Source organism: Bombina bombina, chromosome 6 (assembly GCF_027579735.1).
Source record: "Bombina bombina isolate aBomBom1 chromosome 6, aBomBom1.pri, whole genome shotgun sequence".
Taxonomy (NCBI): Eukaryota; Metazoa; Chordata; class Amphibia; order Anura; family Bombinatoridae; genus Bombina; species Bombina bombina.
In genome coordinates this window covers 872,771,987-872,789,540 of record NC_069504.1, presented here as the reverse complement: position 1 = coordinate 872,789,540, position 17,554 = coordinate 872,771,987, and the positions used below count along the sequence as shown (strand labels likewise).

The 17,554-nt window shown below is 37.5% G+C and overlaps 1 protein-coding gene across 1 annotated transcript in view; it reads right to left on the bottom strand.

Annotated features, from left to right (window-relative positions):
- Positions 1 to 17,554, bottom strand: part of LOC128664753 (alpha-2,8-sialyltransferase 8F-like) — a 146,062-nt gene that overhangs the window by 43,827 nt on the left and 84,681 nt on the right. The window contains exons 3-4 of the mRNA XM_053719559.1: positions 11,572 to 11,661; positions 1,022 to 1,166 (exon numbers count right to left, since the gene is read on the bottom strand). Of these exons, the coding sequence (XP_053575534.1) occupies positions 1,022 to 1,166; positions 11,572 to 11,661 (235 nt within the window). The remainder of the gene's footprint in view (positions 1 to 1,021; positions 1,167 to 11,571; positions 11,662 to 17,554) is intronic.

The window sequence follows — 17,554 nt, the reverse complement described above, 5'->3', positions numbered from 1 at the left end:
TTCTGGTGAACTGCTGGTGTAATACCGCCCCCTGCAGATTTGCCGCCAATCGGCCGCTAGCAGGGGGGTCAATCAACCCAATCGGGTTGATTTCAGTCCGCTGCCTCAGAGCGGGCAGACAGGTTATGGAGCAGCGGTCTTTAGACCGCTGCTTCATAACTTCTGTTTTTAACAATACTTCAAAACTTCTGTATTTATCAATATGGAGCTTGATAAATATGCCCCCACATGTCAATAGGGTTGCCAGGTGTCCAGTATTTAACTGGACAGTCCAGTATTTTAGCAGTCTGTCCAGTAAAATATATACAAAAATACTTAAATGTCAGCCAAGTATAAAGGAGTGGTTACTTATAGAAAACTAATATTAAAAAGTATTCAAATAAAAATCTATTAATATTAATAAACTTGTAAATTTCTTCTGTATATATTTTAGCCACCTATTTTTCAATTTGATTTAATATAAGCGCTGTCCTGAAACCAAAATATTTCTATTAATAGATTTTTATTTTAATACTTTTTAATATTAGTTTTCTATAAGTAACGACTCCTGCATTTTTTGTGCCTATAATATCCTTCTGAGTATGTATTTTTGTTCTTATATGTCCCCTTTTTGGAGATAGGGGACAATTATATTAGTCAGTAAATGAGGGTTAATCGCTGATATATTTCTCTTTACAAAAGCCAAGTATAAAGGGCTGCCTCTATGTATTACCAGTATTTTCGGTGTTACAGGCAGCAATAGAGGTGTTAAATCATTGCTGTGTGCGCTTGTGTGCAAGGGGGTCCAATCAATTCTGCGTAGGTGTGGTACTGGCAACCAAGGGGATAAAATAACTGTTCAGTTCTGAAAAATATACATGGTGGGATCAGGGGGGGGGGCAAGTTTGAGATTTAGGGGGGACATTGTGTGATTCCACCTTCCACCCGTACCCTGTAGGTCATCCGGTATTTTTATAGAGCACAGCTGGCAACGCTACATGCCATTTATAACATACTGAGAGAAATATATTTTATAACATACTTTGGGTAGCATTTCATGGATTTTTTTATTAATTTGAATTGTTCTTTTTGCCTCAGTCTCAAAACTTAAGCTATAACCAAGATGGGTGTTGTTCTGGGTTAACAGCAAATCACTTCTGGCGTTACAACAATTGTAAAGTTCTGATCTGTAATGATAACAAATTGGCACAAGAATTAATAAATTATCTTCATTTACCAGTGTTAAGATGATTCATACATAGGAACAAGAGGCAAATTTTGCAATTTGCTATTAGTTTTCATAGAAATAAATATTGCCAACAGTAAAGTTAAATGAGCATTAGCTCAATAGAAGTCAATGGTGGAAAAAAAAACGTGCAAACCCGATCGCATTTTCTCAAGTGTGCTAACCTCACATGAAAATATGAATATTTCACATTCCAATGTTCTTCACATAGCATATGTTCAATTTTTTTCAAAAATACACACACACACACACACATATATATATATATATATATATATATATACTGTATATATATATATATATATATATATATATATATATATATATATATATATATACTGTGTATATATATATAAATCCAACGTAGGGCTCCGCACTCACTTTACTAATAACAACTGCCCAGGGTGCAATAAATAGTATCACAGTCAAAATCAATAGTAAGCACTCACCGTGTATTATAATACTTAGCCCCGTCCTCAGACTGTACAACATACATCAAAACATACCTGTGCTTTATACCCCAACACGTACACCTGTGCCGCAAACCGAAAATCCCATGATGTCAGAACCGCTCCACTGCGCAGGACCGGCCGTTACCATGGTAACCAGAAGCAGCGTGTCTGGAATAAAATAGTGAATGATCGTACATGCATTTAATAATCTCACATTAGACATAAGCTAATAATTCCCTATTACTACCATAAGCTTCATCTATACAGGCCAACACTAAGTCTTAACAAAACATACTGAATACAAACTGTATATATATAAACATTCTACGGATACATATCGTTACAGATAAGGCTGTCTGCATCAGTAAATTTAAGTTTAAAGCAGCCAAAATTACTAGTGTGCATGGTGGAAGAACTATGGGTAAATATAGCTAAAGGAGTTTATATGGCAACAATCTGAGGCATTTATAAATCTCTACCTGGCGACTGAGTACAAGGACAGAGGATTAATTAAATCACATACTAGTCTAGACTCGCTAGGCTTGCCCTCATAACTAGATAACAGTAGTAGGTAACTCATAGGAAACATTGCCAATCCAGGTGGGTATTCAACCCCCTGGGCACCAAAGTTCCCAGGTTGAAAATCCACCTAGACTCGTGCTGCAACAGTAACTTCCGTCTATCACCCCCTCTTACAAGAGGGGGGATGTGATCAATGATCACATAACTCAAATCTGAGACTGCATGGCCAAGCAGCACAAAATGTCGGGCAACAGGTTGTTCCGACGTACCATTTTTTATGGCCATACTATTGAGGTGCGAAGGTTGACCATGCGAGTACGGAGGTCGCCAATTGTTTTCCCGACATAGAATAACCCACACGGACAATGAAGCAAATACACAATATGTGTTGTTATGCAGGTTACTCTATGTCGGATCAGTAGAAGGATTGGTGAAAAATTTGGTATTGTGGAGACCACTTCAGGTAGTACAACCCGCACACTTATAGCAACCAGGTTTCACTTGTTGGAGCCAAATGGTAGTCTTATAGCTCTGTACTGGGTCAACCTTAACCAGCATGTCCCTAATCGATCTAGCCCTCCGGAAGCCAATTTTTGGAGGTTGCATCTTCCCGAAAGGCAGGTTCTCATCTGACTGTATGATATGCCATTCATGTTTTACTATCTAAGGCAAAGCTCTTTTATCCATAGTATAGGTCATGGTAAGCATCATTCTTTCATCGATGGTCTGCTGTTTAGTTGAAGTCAAAGCCAAATCTTGATCCATCCCTTTGAAGGTATTGAAATGTTTTGTAATATGTTTCTCCTTATACCCTCGTTCAAGAAATCTGTCCTTCATCTGCGACAGTTGAAGTAATGCTTAAGTGCTTTCACTGTTGTTTCGTACCACCCTTTTAAATTGCGATATTGGTAACGCATTTTTTAAAGATGGAGGATGGCAACTGGTGGCATTCAATAGAGAGTTTCTGTCAGTCTCTTTTCTAAAGAGGGTAGTCTGTAGTCTGCCCTCTTTGACATAGATTTTCAAATCCAAAAAATCCACCGAAATGTTATTATGGGTCATTTTGAATTGTAATGAAGGGATCATCATATTTAATGCTTCAAACCAATTCTGAAGTTTTTCTTCAGTTCCCCCCCACAGGAGGAACAAATCATCAATATATCTCTTAAAGTATTTTATATGATGATGTTGAAAAAGAGTAGTTCCACCTTCTTTAAACTCCGCCATATACAAGTTGGCGTATTATGGGGCCACATTAGACCCCCATTGCCGTTCCCATCAACTGCAGGTAGAAACATTTTTCGAATTTAAAATAATTTAACCCTTTTAACACTTTGGTGCCCAGGGGGTTGAATACCCACCTGGATTGGCACTGTTTCCTATGAGTTACCTACTACTGTTATCTAGTTATGAGGGCAAGCCTAGCCAGTCTAGACTAGTATGTAACTTAATGAATCCTCTGTCCTTGTACTCATTCGCCAGGTAGAGATTTATAAATGCATCAGATAGTTGCCATATAATCTCCTTTAGCTATATTTACCCATAGTTCTTCCACCATGCACACTAGTGTATAATTTTGGCTGCTTTAAACTTAAATTTACTGATGCAGACAGCCTTATCTGTAACGATATGTATCCGTAGAATGTTTATATATATACAGTTTGTATTCAGTATGTTTTGTTAAGACTTAGTGTTGGCCTATATAGATGAAGCTTATAGTAGCAATAGGAAATTATTAACTTATGTCTAATGTGAGATTATTAAATGCATGTACGATCTGTCACTATTTTATTCCAGACATGCTGCTTCTGGTTACCATGGTAACGGCCGGTCCTGCGCAGTGGAGCGGTTCTAAGTGGTTCTGTTGTCATGGGATTTCCGGTTTGCGGCACGGGTGTATGGTGTATATATATATATAGGTATAAATATAGGATGAGTATATATAGGTATAAATATATACAGATATATACAGGAATATCTAATTAAAAATACATAGAACATATTCTGCTATGCATGTGCAGAACATTGGAATGTGAAATATTTACAGCAAATGCACAGAATAACACTTTATTAAAGATCAAGTTTGCATAAATATGCAACACGTTTTTATCTACTTGACTGCAAAAGGCTCCAATGCACACACACACACATATATATATATATATGTATACAAATGTATTAATGTGTTTTTATGTATATATATATATATATATATATATATATATATATATATATATATATACTGTATATATATCTTTAAATACATATAAACACATATAAATACATAAATACATATGTACACACATATAAATATATATATATATATACACATACATATACAGTACATACTTTGACATGTCTTTATATATGTATCTCTATGTTAAAGCCCTTTGCAGGCCTCATATCTTTGAGCCCTTATAACTTTTTCGTGCAATATTTTTTTTAAACAATTTTAATCAGATATTGTTATTATGAGTATAACTGTACTTTTCAATGTATTTTTTATGAATTTTCTGACACTTTTTCATCTCATGTAACAGTTAACCAGAACTCTGGGGTCGTGGTAATCATTCTAGTGTAAACTGCGATTGCGCTCAAGCTTTAGCATTTACTTTTAACTTGTAATACAAGTGATCCTACAAGTGAGTCCCTAAAGACAGCCCCATGATCACCTTCCTTTATATTTGCTTTTCACAACAGGGGAAGCTAGTTCATGTGAGCCATATAGATAGCATTGTGCTGACACCCGTGGATTCTACTAATTTGCTTAATTGCAAGTCAATAGATAAAGTCATGTGATCAGGGGGCCATCAGAAGATGCTTAGAAACAAGGTAATCACAGAGGTAAAACGTTTATTAATATAACCATGTTTTCTGTGCAAAACTGTGGAATGGGTAATAAAGGGATTATCTATCTTTTAAAACAATAACATTTTTTGAGTTGACTGTCCCTTTAAAGGGACGGTGTACTGTAACATTTTCTTCTCTTTAATTTGTTTAATTTAACCATTTTACTTGCTGGAGTGTATTAAATTATTTACACATAACTCTGTTACCTTTATTATGGTATTTGACATAGTTGCTTTAGAGCTAGATTACAAGTGGATCGCTAGCTGTTGCACGTGAGTGATAATGGGTTTTCTCGCGGCAGAAGTAGCATGTGTATCAAAAGTAAATTTGTTTGCTTGAGCGCAATAAAATTTTACGTGCGTCTGGTTAGCACGACTTCAGAGCTCTGGTTAACTGTTACACGAGGAAAAAAGCTGCACAAAAACCATCAAAAATACATTTAACAGTACAGTCAAATCATAGTAACACTGTCTGATAAAAATGATTTAAAAAAAATTGCATTAAAAAGTTATAAGGGTTTAAATATATGAGGTCTAAAAACAAATGGGCTTTAACATAGAGATACATAGAGATACACACATACACATGTCTAAGGGCCAGATTACGAGTGGAGCACTATTAAGCGCTTTCCCTAGAGTGCTAAAAGCGCTAGAAGTAAACTTTTTGTGCGCACCCTGTTGCGCTAATATTATGAGTTGAAAGTAAAAAGTTATCGCTAACCCGACATGAAAATATGAATATTTCACATTCCAATGTTCTTCACATAGAAGAATATGTTCTATTTATTCATAAATACATATTTCTACATATACAGGCCTCTAGTTATCAAGCCGTCGACTTTCTTGCATTCAACGGCACCAATACGCTCGCCTAAGATCGCCTAACATCGCTGCCGCGGACCTGAATACGGTTGCCAAAATTTTCAAGAAAGCTGTCAAAAAGCTGCACACCAAGTACGGTGCGATGAGCAGCCAATAGGATTTTTCCTATTTTAATTCTGATTGGCTGATAGAATTCTATCAGCCAATCGGAATTCAATGGACGCCATCTTGGATGACGTCATTTAAAGGAATATTCATTTGTCGGGTAGTCATCGGTCTGGATGGATGCTCCGCGTCGGATGTCTTCAAGATGGAGCTGCTCCTCGTCGGATGGATGAAAATAGAAGATGCCGCCTTGATGAAGACTTCTGCCCGTCTGGAGGACCTCTTCTGCCCGGTTGGATGAAGACTTCACCCGGCTTCGTTGAGGACTTAGGCCCGATTGGGTGAAGACTTCTCAAGGTAGGGTGATCATCAAGGGGGTAGTGTTAGGTTTTATTAAGGGGGTATTGGGTGGGTTTTAGAATAGGGTTGGGTGTGTGGGTGGTGGGTTGTAATTTTTTTGGGGGGGGGAATTGTTATTTTTTAAACAGGTCATAGAGCTGATTACTTTGGGGCAATGCCCCACAAAAAGCCCTTTTAAGGGCTATTTGTAATTGAGTATAGGGTAGGGATTTTTATTATTTTGGGGGGCTTTTTTATTTTATTAGGGGGATTAGATTAGGTGTAATTAGTTTAAGAAAATTGTAATTATTTTATTATTTTCTGTAATTTAGTTTTTTTTTGTACTTTAGTTAATTTTATTTAATTTTAATTAATTGTATTTCATTGTAGTTAATTTATTTAATTAATTTAATTATAGTGTAGTGTTAGGTGTAATTGTAACTTAGGTTAGGATTTATTTTACAGGTAAATTTGTGTTTATTTTAGCTAGGTAGTTATTAAATAGTTAATAACTATTTTATAACTATTGTGACTAGTTAAAATAAATACAAAGTTGCCTGTAAAATAAAAATAAACCCTAAACTAGCTACAATGTAACTATTAGTTATATTGTAGCTAGCTTAGGGTTTATTTTATAGGTAAGTATTTAGTTTCAAGTAGGAATAATTTAGTTAATTATAGTAATTTTTATTTAGATTTATTAAAATTATATTTAATTTAGGGGGTGTTAGGGTTAGACTTAGATTTAGGGGTTAATATGTTTATTATAGTGGCGGCGGTGTAGGGGCAGCAGATTAGGGGTTAATAGGTATAATGTAGGTGGCGGTGGGCTCCATGAGAGGCGGTTTAGGGGTTAATACATTTATTAGAGTTGCGGCGGGGTCCGGGAGTAGCGGTTTAGGGGTTAATACATTTATTAGAGTTGCGGTGGGGTCCGGGAGCGGCGGTTTAGGGGTTAATACATTTATTAGAGTTGCGGCGGGGTCTGGGAGTGGCGGTTTAGGGGTTAATACATTTATTAGAATTGCGGCAGGGTCCGGGAGCGTTGGTTTAGGGGTTAATAAGTATAATGTAGGTGGCGGTGGTGTAGGGGGGGCAGATTAGGGGTGTTTAGACTCGGGGTACATGTTAGGGTGTTAGGTGTAGACATTCCCATAGGAATCAATGGGATATCGGGCAGCAGCGAACATGAGCTTTCGCTGCTGTCAGACTCCCATTGATTCCTATGGCATCCGCCGCCTCCAGGGCGGCGGATTGAAAACCAGGTACGCTGGGCCGGAATAGTGCCAAGAGTACCTGGTAGGTATTTGATAACTACCAAAAGTAGTCAGATTGTGCCGAACTTGCGTTCGGAACATCTGTAGTGACGTAACCATCGATCTGTGTCGGACTGAGTCGTATGTTACGTCACTATATTCTACTTTTGCCGGTCTGTAGGGTTTGATAACTACGGCGAATCAGGCTCGCCACAAATACGCTGCGGAATTTGCTTGATAAATAGAGGCCACAGTCTGATATCTGATGGTATTTTGGTAACATATATATTTATACCGATATATACTGTATATATATATATATATATATACATAATTATATATAGGTATATATATATATATATATATATATATATATATATATATAGAGAGAGAGAGAGAGAGAGAGAGAGAGAGAGAGAGAGAGAGAGAGAGCGAGAGAGAGAGAGAGAGAGAGAGAGAGAGAGAGAGGAATACTTAGAACATATTCTGCTATGTATGGAACATTGGAATGTGAAATATTTACAGTAAATACATAGTTAAAACCTTTATTAAATATGAATATTGCATAAATATTATTTTTCGTGTTTTCATCTACTTAACCACAAAGGGCTCCAATACACTTATAAATGTCTATTTATGTTACGTATATATATGTATTTATATCTTTATATGTTTGTAAATACATACATATATACACATATAAATACATAAAAAATATCTGTACACGCACACACACACACACACATATATATATATATATATATATATATATATATATATATATACATACATATTTAGAGATGCATATGTATTTATCTAGCATTATAGTCCTTTGTCTACTTTTTTGCCTGAGACCTTATATCTTTGATCCCTTAGAAATTTTTTGTGCAATAATTTTTTTAAATTATTTTTTATTAGATGGTGTTATTATGAGTGTAACCATACTTTTAAATGTATTTTTGATGTGTTTTGTGACACTGGCACTGACTGAACGAGCGTTAACTTGCGTGCAAACAAATACGAAAACCCGATTGCACCACCTGTAATCTGGCCCTAAATATGTGTGTCTCCTTCTGTAACTATCTTGTGTTGGGCGGGAGGTGGGTGGGTGGCTCAGCAACAGAGGGGGGAGGGAAGGGGAGGGATTGGGCGGGTCCTACACTCCAGAAATTAAAGGAACAGGGAGGGATGGGGCAGCTACACTAAGTACCCAAGATGGTGGCAATAGTTAGAGGGTGAGGGTTAGAGAGCTGTTTGAGGGCGGAATCAGGGACAGAAGGATAGGGACAGAGGGATATGGATAGGGATAGAGGGATAGGGACAGAGGGTTAGGGACAGAGACAGAGGGATAGGGACAGAGACAGAGGTATGGGGACAGAGGGTCAGGGAAAGAGGGATAGGAACAGGGACAGAGAGATAGGGACAGAGGGATAGGGACAGAGGGATAGAGATAGGGATAGAGGGATAGGGACAGGGATATAGGGATAGGGTTAGGGACAGAGGAATAGGGACAGAGGGACATGGACAAAAGGATTGGGACAGGGACAGAGGGATAGGGACAGAGGGATAGAGTAAGGTACAGAGGGAGAAGGACAGAGGAATAGGGATAAAGGGACAGAGGAATGGGGCCAGAGGGATAGGGATGGGATAAGGACATAGGGATAGGGACAGGGACAGAGGGATAGGGACAGAGGGACAGGTATAGAGGGATAGGGAGAGAGGGATAGGGACATAGGGACAGGGGCAGAGGGATAGGGACAGGGATAGAGGGATAGGCACAGGGATAGAGGGATAGGGCCAGAGGGATAGGGATGGGATAAGGGCATAGGGATAGGGACAGGGACAGAGGGATAGGGACAGAGGGACATGTATAGAGGGATAGGGAGAGAGGGTCAGGGACAGAGGGATAGGGAGAGAGGGATAGGGACATAAGGACAGGGACAGAGGGATAGGGACAGAGGGATAGGGACAGGGATAGAGGGATAGGGACAGGGATAGAGGAATAGGGCCAGAGGGATAGGGATGGGATAAGGACATAGGGATAGGGACAAGGACAGAGGGATAGGGACAGAAGGACAGGTATAGAGGGATAGGGAGAGAGGGTCAGGGACAGAGGGATAGGGAGAGAAGGACAGGTATAGAGGGATAGGGAGAGAGGGTCAGGGACAGAGGGATAGGGAGAGAGGGATAGGGACATAGGGACAGGGATAGAGGGATAGGGACAGGGATAGAGGGATAGGGACAGGGACAGAGGGATAGGGACAGAAGGACAGGTATAGAGGGATAGGGAGAGAGGGTCAGGGACAGAGGGATAGGGAGAGAGGGATAGGGACATAGGGACAGGGATAGAGGGATAGGGATAAAGGGATAGGGACAGGGATAGAGGGATAGGGACAGAGGGATAGAAGGATAGGGACAGAGGAATAGGGAAAGAGGGATAGAGACAGAGGCATAGGGACAGGGATAGAGGGATAGGAATAGAGGGACAGGGGCAGAGGGATAGGGACAGAGGAAAAGGGATAGAAGGATAGGGATAGAGGGATAGGGACAGGGATATATGGACAGAGGGATAGGGGCAGAGGAATAGAGAATGGGGGATAGATGAATAGAGGGATAGGGATATATGGATAGGTATATTTCTTTTATTAAACATTTTGGCCCATGTACAAAGGCTTTAACACTAGTCTATATATATATATATATATATATATATATATATATATATATATATATATATATATATATACTGTATATATATATATATATGTATGTATAGGTATAGATATATATTTTACCAAAATACCATCAGATATATGTAGAAATAAGTATTTATGAATAAATAGAAAATATTCTGTTATTTGAAGAAGAAGTATTTTCATGGTGGGTTAGCACAAATGAGAATATTCAATCATATTTGCGCAAGAGTAGGGTATTAGTTTTTCTTTCCACTTTTTTTTTCCATTGACTTCTATGGGGGAATACGGAAATGCGCATGTGATATTCTAACTTCAGCTTTTTGCGTGAGTCGGGCTAGCACGAGAGCGAAAACAGTTTAATTTCAATTCATAATACGAGCGCAATCCGATGAGCGCAAAAAGCTTAATTCTAGTGCAATTAACACTCAAGCAGGAACGTTAATTTGCTCTCCACTCATAATCTAGTACTCAATAAATGAAATATTCATATTTATAGGTATCATTTTATGTAAAACAATAGAATTGACATAATTAATCATTTGTATTTAATATATAGGTGTTTTACATGTTATAAATGTGTTTCACATTTTGAAGTACCAGCCATAAAGGAGAGTGAGCAGTAAAGTTGAGTAGCCATTGACCATTAACGGCTGCATAAGAAAAGATAAAACCTGTTATTTCACTTAATATAAACTTTGCATAAATGATTGTTTTTCTGTTCCCTTTAAACCATTCTTTGGTGAAACCCAACAAAAATCCAACAGTTTTCTGAACTGCTGTGTGGTATTATTTTATCTACAGCCGTTTGAAATGCTAATGCATTATTGAAATTGATTTAGATCTAGACATGAGCATTCTACTCTTTTCGCATCCGGATTTCTTCTTGTTAAAGTCAAACACACTCAAATCCAGATCTTAATTTGTTGCACTTTCACAAGAAGAAATTCGGCTCAGAAAAGAGCCAAATACCACAAGCGTCTGCCTTCTTACGCATTTGTCATTTAACAAAACTACCAAATACACGTCTATTTACACCACCAAAAGAAACTAGACCTCGGTTAATAGTACTGTAAAAAAATGCTGTAAAAATGTCAATGTGGTGGAATTATTGCAGAGACATTTAAAATGATAAAAAGTACAGCTACAACTGTTTCAACAGAAAATCATTTGTACTGCATTTAAAGTATAAAAATACACGGAAAAGCAGTAGAGAAAAAAAAAAATCTTAAATAGAGTTGCAGATAATTTAAAAATATAACAAAAACGAATATTAAAATTAACTATGTAGCCATATTAATCCCTTACCTTATCTCCTTAAGGTTATTTGAGTTGGGAATCCATGGGCAGTTTTGAAGTTCAGAAGAAGCTTTTTTAATTAATATCTCAATGTTCTTTCTGAAATCAAGAAAAAAACAAAAGGTTTTCTTTCTTCTCCTATTAGTATTATTATTTATAGGGACATGTAACCTACATTTATAAACAACTTTCCAATGTACTTCTATTATCTCATTTGCTTTGTTCTGTGGTTATCCTTTGTTGAAAAGCATACCTAGGAAGGCACAGGAGAGCAATCCACTAGTGGGAGCTAGTTGATCATTGATGGCTGCAAATATATGCCTCTTGTCATTGGCTTACCCAATGTCTAGCTCCCAGTAGTGCATTACTGCTCCTTCAACAAAGGATACAGAGATAGTCGAAAAAGCCAAGCTGTGATTGGCGAAACGTACGTCGGAGTGTGGTGACGTCACACAATAGGCGGAGTCTTGTGCCATACTGAACTGAAAAACTGCTTTTATAAGATATTGTGAAAACACGGTCTTTGGTTGCATTGGTTGTTTGCTTTGGACAGTCTCTCTTAGTGTACTTGTTTTTATATAAAATTTTCATTTTTTATCCATTTCTGAGTCCTTCCATTCGGAGCTTGAACCCATTTGGGACTTCAATATTTGCTTTCGTCTCTTACTTGGAGTCTTCCTGTGTCTGGAAATCTAGAGTTTGATTTTGAATCTCTAGAGTATGTGCTTTAACTATGAGCTATTAATTATCAGCAGGACTTCACTATATGTGCTTTTTCTTTCTTTTCCCTGAGGTTTTGTCTGGAAACATCAACAGCAGTTGCCACCTTTGGGACATTTGGTACATATCCTTTTGTGAACTATCACATTGTTTATATATATATATATATATATATATATATATATATATCAAATGGAAGTCCCAGCACTGTTTCATCAAAGTAGATCCTTTATTGAGGTTAAAAGGAAGACAACAAACAGCAACGTTCCGGACCTACATAGCCCGTACTCATGCTATGGTCTACAGGTAACATCCTCTTATTTATAGCACCTGTAGATAGGTAAATTAACCTTTTTTATTGGCAAAAAAGCCATCTTTGTTACATTATACTGCCAACTAGTGGCCATAAAAAAATAATTATGAATTACAGACTTTTGATGTACCTATTAGATTACAATCCATATTAAAAACAATAATACATTATATTAAGCAAGAAATTACCGCCTAGATTACGAGTCTTGCGTTAGCCTTAAAAAGCAGCGTTGAGGGGTCCCAACGCTGCTTTTTAACGCCTGCTGGTATTACGAGTCTGGCAGGTACAGGTGTACCGCTAACTTTTTTTCCGTGATTTTCGCATACCGCAAATCCCCTTATGTCAATTGCGTATTCTATCTTTTTAATGAGATTTTCCTAACGCCGGTATTACGATTGCAGGAAAAAGTGAGCGGTACAGCCTCTCCTGTCCAGACTCTTACCGCATTTAAAAGTCAGTAGTTAAGAGTTTTATGGGTTAACGCCGTAACATAAAACTCTTAACTAAAGTGCTAAAAAGTACACTAACACCCATAAACTACCTATTAACCCCTAAACCGAGCCCCACCCCCCCCACATCAGAAACACTTAAATAAAAATTTTAACCCCTAATCTGCCGACTGGACATCGCCGCCACTGCAATAAATATATTAACGCCTAAACCACCGCAATCCCGCATCACAAACACTAGTTACATTTTATTAACCCCTAATCTGCCGTCCCAAACATCGCCGACACCTATCTACATTTATTAACCCCTAATCTACCGCCCCCAATGTCGCTGCTACTATATTAAATTTATTAACCCCTAAACCTAAGTCTAACCCTAACCCTAACACCCCCCTAACTTAAATATAATTTAAATAAATCTAAATAAATTTACTATAATTAACTAAATTATTCCTATTTAAAACTAAATACTTATCTGTAAAATAAATTGTAGCTATCTTAGGGTTTATTTTTATTTTACAGGCAAGTTTGTATTTATTTTAACTAGGTACAATAGTTATTAAATAGTCATTAACTATTTAATAGCTACCTAGTTAAAATAAGTACAAATTTACCTGTAAAGTAAATCCTAACCTAAATTACAATTACACTTAACACTACAATGAAATTAATTACATAAACTACCTAAATTAACTACAATTAAGTTAAATAAACTAAATCCCCCCACTAAATTACAGAAAAAAAAATTAAAAAAATTTTAAGCTAATTACACCTACTCTAATCCCCCTAATAAAATAAAAAAGCCCCCCAAAATAAAAAAAAGCCCTACCCTATACTAAATTACAAATAGCCCTTAAAAGGGCTTTTTGTGGGGCATTGCCCCAAAGTAATCAGCTCTTTTACCTGTAAAAAAAAATACAATACCCCCACAACATTAAAACCCATCACCCACACACCCAACCCTACTCTAAAACCCACCCAATCCCCCCTTTATAAAACCTAACACTACCCCCTTGAAGATCACCCTACCTTGAGACGTCTTCACCCAGCCGGGCACAAGTGGACCTTCAGAGGGGCAGAAGTCTTCATCCGATCCAGCCAGAAGAGGACATCCAGAATGGCAGAAGTCTTCATCCAGGCGGCATCTTCTATCTTCTTCCATCCGGAGCGGAGCAGGTCTATCTTGAAGACATCCTACGCGGAGCATCCTCTTCCATCCGACGGCGACTGAAGAATGAAGGTTCCTTTAAGTGATTGATTGGAACAGCCAATAGAATGCAAGCTCAATCCTATTGGCTAATTGGATCAGCCAATAGGATTGAACTTCAATTCTATTGGCTGATTGCATCAGCCAATAGGATTTTTCCTACCTTAATTCCGATTGGCTGATAGGATTCTATCAACCAATCGGAATTGAAGGGATGCAATCTTGGATGACGTCACTTAAAGGAACCTTCATTCTTCAGTCGCTGTTGGATGGAAGAGGATGCTCCGTGTCGGATGTTTTCAAGATGGACCCGCTCCGATCCGGATGGAAGAAGATAGAAGATGCCGCCTGGATGAAGACTTCTGCCATTCTGGATGTCCTCTTCTGGCTGGATCGGATGAAGACTTCTGCCCCTCTGGAGGTCCCTCTGTAAAACTAGGGCTTTTTATTATTTTGGGGGGCTTTTTTATTTTATTAGGGGGATTAGAGTAGCTGTAATTAGCTTAAAACAATTGTAATTATTTTTTTATTTTCTGTAATTTAGTGGGGTTTTTTTTTGTACTTTAGTTTATTTAATTTAATTGTAGTTAATTGTAGTTAGTTTATGTAATTTATTTAATTATAGTGTAGCGTTAGGTTTAATTGTAATTTGGTTAGGATTTATTTTACAGGTAAATTTGTACTTATTTTAACTAGGTAGCTATTAAATAGTTAATAACTATTTAATAACTATTGTATCTAATTAAAATAAATACAAAGTTGCCTGTAAAAGAAAAATAAATCCTAAAATGGCTACAATGTAACTATTAGTTATATTGTAGCTAGCTTAGGGTTTATTTTACAGGTAAGTATTTTGTTTTAAATAGGAATAATTTAGTTAATTATAGTAAATATATTTAGATGTATTTAAATTATATTTAAGTTAGGGGGGGTGTTAGGGTTAGGGTTAGACTTAGGTTTAGGGGTTAATAAATTTATTATAGTGGCGGCGACGTTGGCGGCGGCAGATTAGGGGTTAATAAATTTAATATAGTTGCGGCGACGTTGGGGGGGGCAGATTAGGGGTTAATAAATAAAATGTAGGTGTCGGCGATGTTGGGAGCAGCAGATAAAGGGTTCATAAGTATAATGTAGGTTGCGGCGATGTCCGGAGCGGCAGATTAGGGGTTAATAATATAATGCAGGTGTCGGCGATGTCGGGGGCAGCAGATTAGGGGTTAATACGTGTAAAATTAGGGGTGTTTAGACTTGGGGTTCATGTTAGGGTGTTAGGTGTAGACATAACTTTTATTTCCCCATAGGAAACAATGGGGCTGCGTTAGGAGCTGAACGCTGCTTTTTTTTCGCTGTTTTTTTTTCAGCCAGCTCAGCCCCATTGTTTCCTATGGGGAAATCGTGCACAAGCATTTCAGGCAGCTCACCGCTGACTTAAGCAACGCTGGTATTGAGGTGAGATGTGAAGCTAAATTTGGCACAACGCTCACTTTTCTGAGGCTGACGCCAGCTTGCAGAAAACTCGTAATACCAGCATTGTCTTAAGTGAGCGGTGAGAAAAAAAGGCTTGTTAGCACCATACACCATTACCGACAAAAACTCGTAATCTAGCCGTACATCTTTTTATATAATAGAAAAATATTAAAAATAACAATATAGAGAAAGAATATTTAAAGACATAAATGTAAATCATAATCTTTATTTAAACCTACTGGATGTAGTGCCCTAACGTTTGAATGTACCAAACTTCTCTCTTTTCTAACAAAAGCTCTCTATCTCCACCTCTCCTTAGCTTTGGTATGTGATCTATGATCTGGAAATGCAATTGACTAACTGTATGCCCTGTGGTAGTAAAGTGTGATGAAACTGGAAGGGTCATATCTTTATTTCTAATACTTGATTTATCAGCACTGATCCTGTCCTTGAGGGGGTGTATAGTCTCCCCTACATAGCCATGCCCACATAGGCATTTAAGTAAATAAACAACATACTCTGTATCACATGTATAATAACAATTAATTTCCCTTTTTTTGTTGTCATTAATCTGGGCAATGTGTCTACCCTTAATCATAGAATTGCATTGGGCACAGTTTAGACATGGATATGATCCTTTGTTTGGAATAGTTAAATACATCACCTTGTTTACTTTATTACTATCCACATCTGCTCTCACTAGTGTATCTTTAAGGTTCTTAACTCTTTTATATGATCGAATTGGAGGTTTCTGAAATTCACCAATGTTAGGATATGACTTGCTAAGTAAATACCAATATTTTCTAAGAACAGATGTTATCTTATCACTATGGTTATTATATTCTGTTGCAAATATAAGTCTGTTTTCCTCTGTTTTTCATTTTGTAGAGTGAAATTTATATATAGCCTCTTCCTCACACTTATCTACATATTCAGTTGGATAACCCCTAGCTTTAAATTTCCCTGCCATTTGACTCAGTCTAACCTCACTCTAACAATACGCAATGTGTGAATAATCTGGCTCTTTGGGTATAGAGTTAAAAACTCTTAATTTTAATTTTGTAAAACCAAGCTTTATTGAAGACAAGATGAGTTATACATAGCATATTAAATAATAAGCGGGCATATAGGCATTGACATATATATATAGTACTGTAACAGGTTCCTCTTATATGTTTACTATTATTTATATAATATTAAGGTCATTAAGAAGAAGTTGTCCAATATGCATTAAGATCTCAACCTTGTCCATTACAACTTTCTCAATAAACATGGCCATTGAGCTTGTTATAGCTATGTGAGATAATATTATCTTAAGAAACATTAACTGATAAACAGAGTATTAACATTTTGAAAGATGCATCAGGCAGATCTTTATACACTACTAAGGTTTCCAGCATTTCTGGTACATACTGCTGGAAATTTCAAGATACCTGATGTTCACTCATTGGTATGAGCAAGAACATGATCATAGAAAGGAAAAGGTTAGGAGGGAGGTAGTTTTAGAAGAGTGTATGTAGGAGAGAAAAGAGAGGGAGGGAGAGAAGGAAAAAAAAAAAAAGTTAATTAAAAGGAGAAGGGGAAAGGGGGGGGGAGTGGGAAAGGGGGAGGGCGGAAGGGAGAAGGAGAGGGCTGGGGTGGGGGGGGGGAAGGGGGAGGGGGCGTTCAAGGCACCGGATGTTTACCAGGGGGTTCTCTCCTCCAAAACCCACAGGGTCTATAGGAGATGGGTTAGAATTCTCTACCCTCCCAGGTCAAAGTCATCATTTCGTGTGTTGCGATTTTGTCAATTTTCAGAAAGTGATAGCGTTCCAGTCTTAACATGTCCCCTACTCT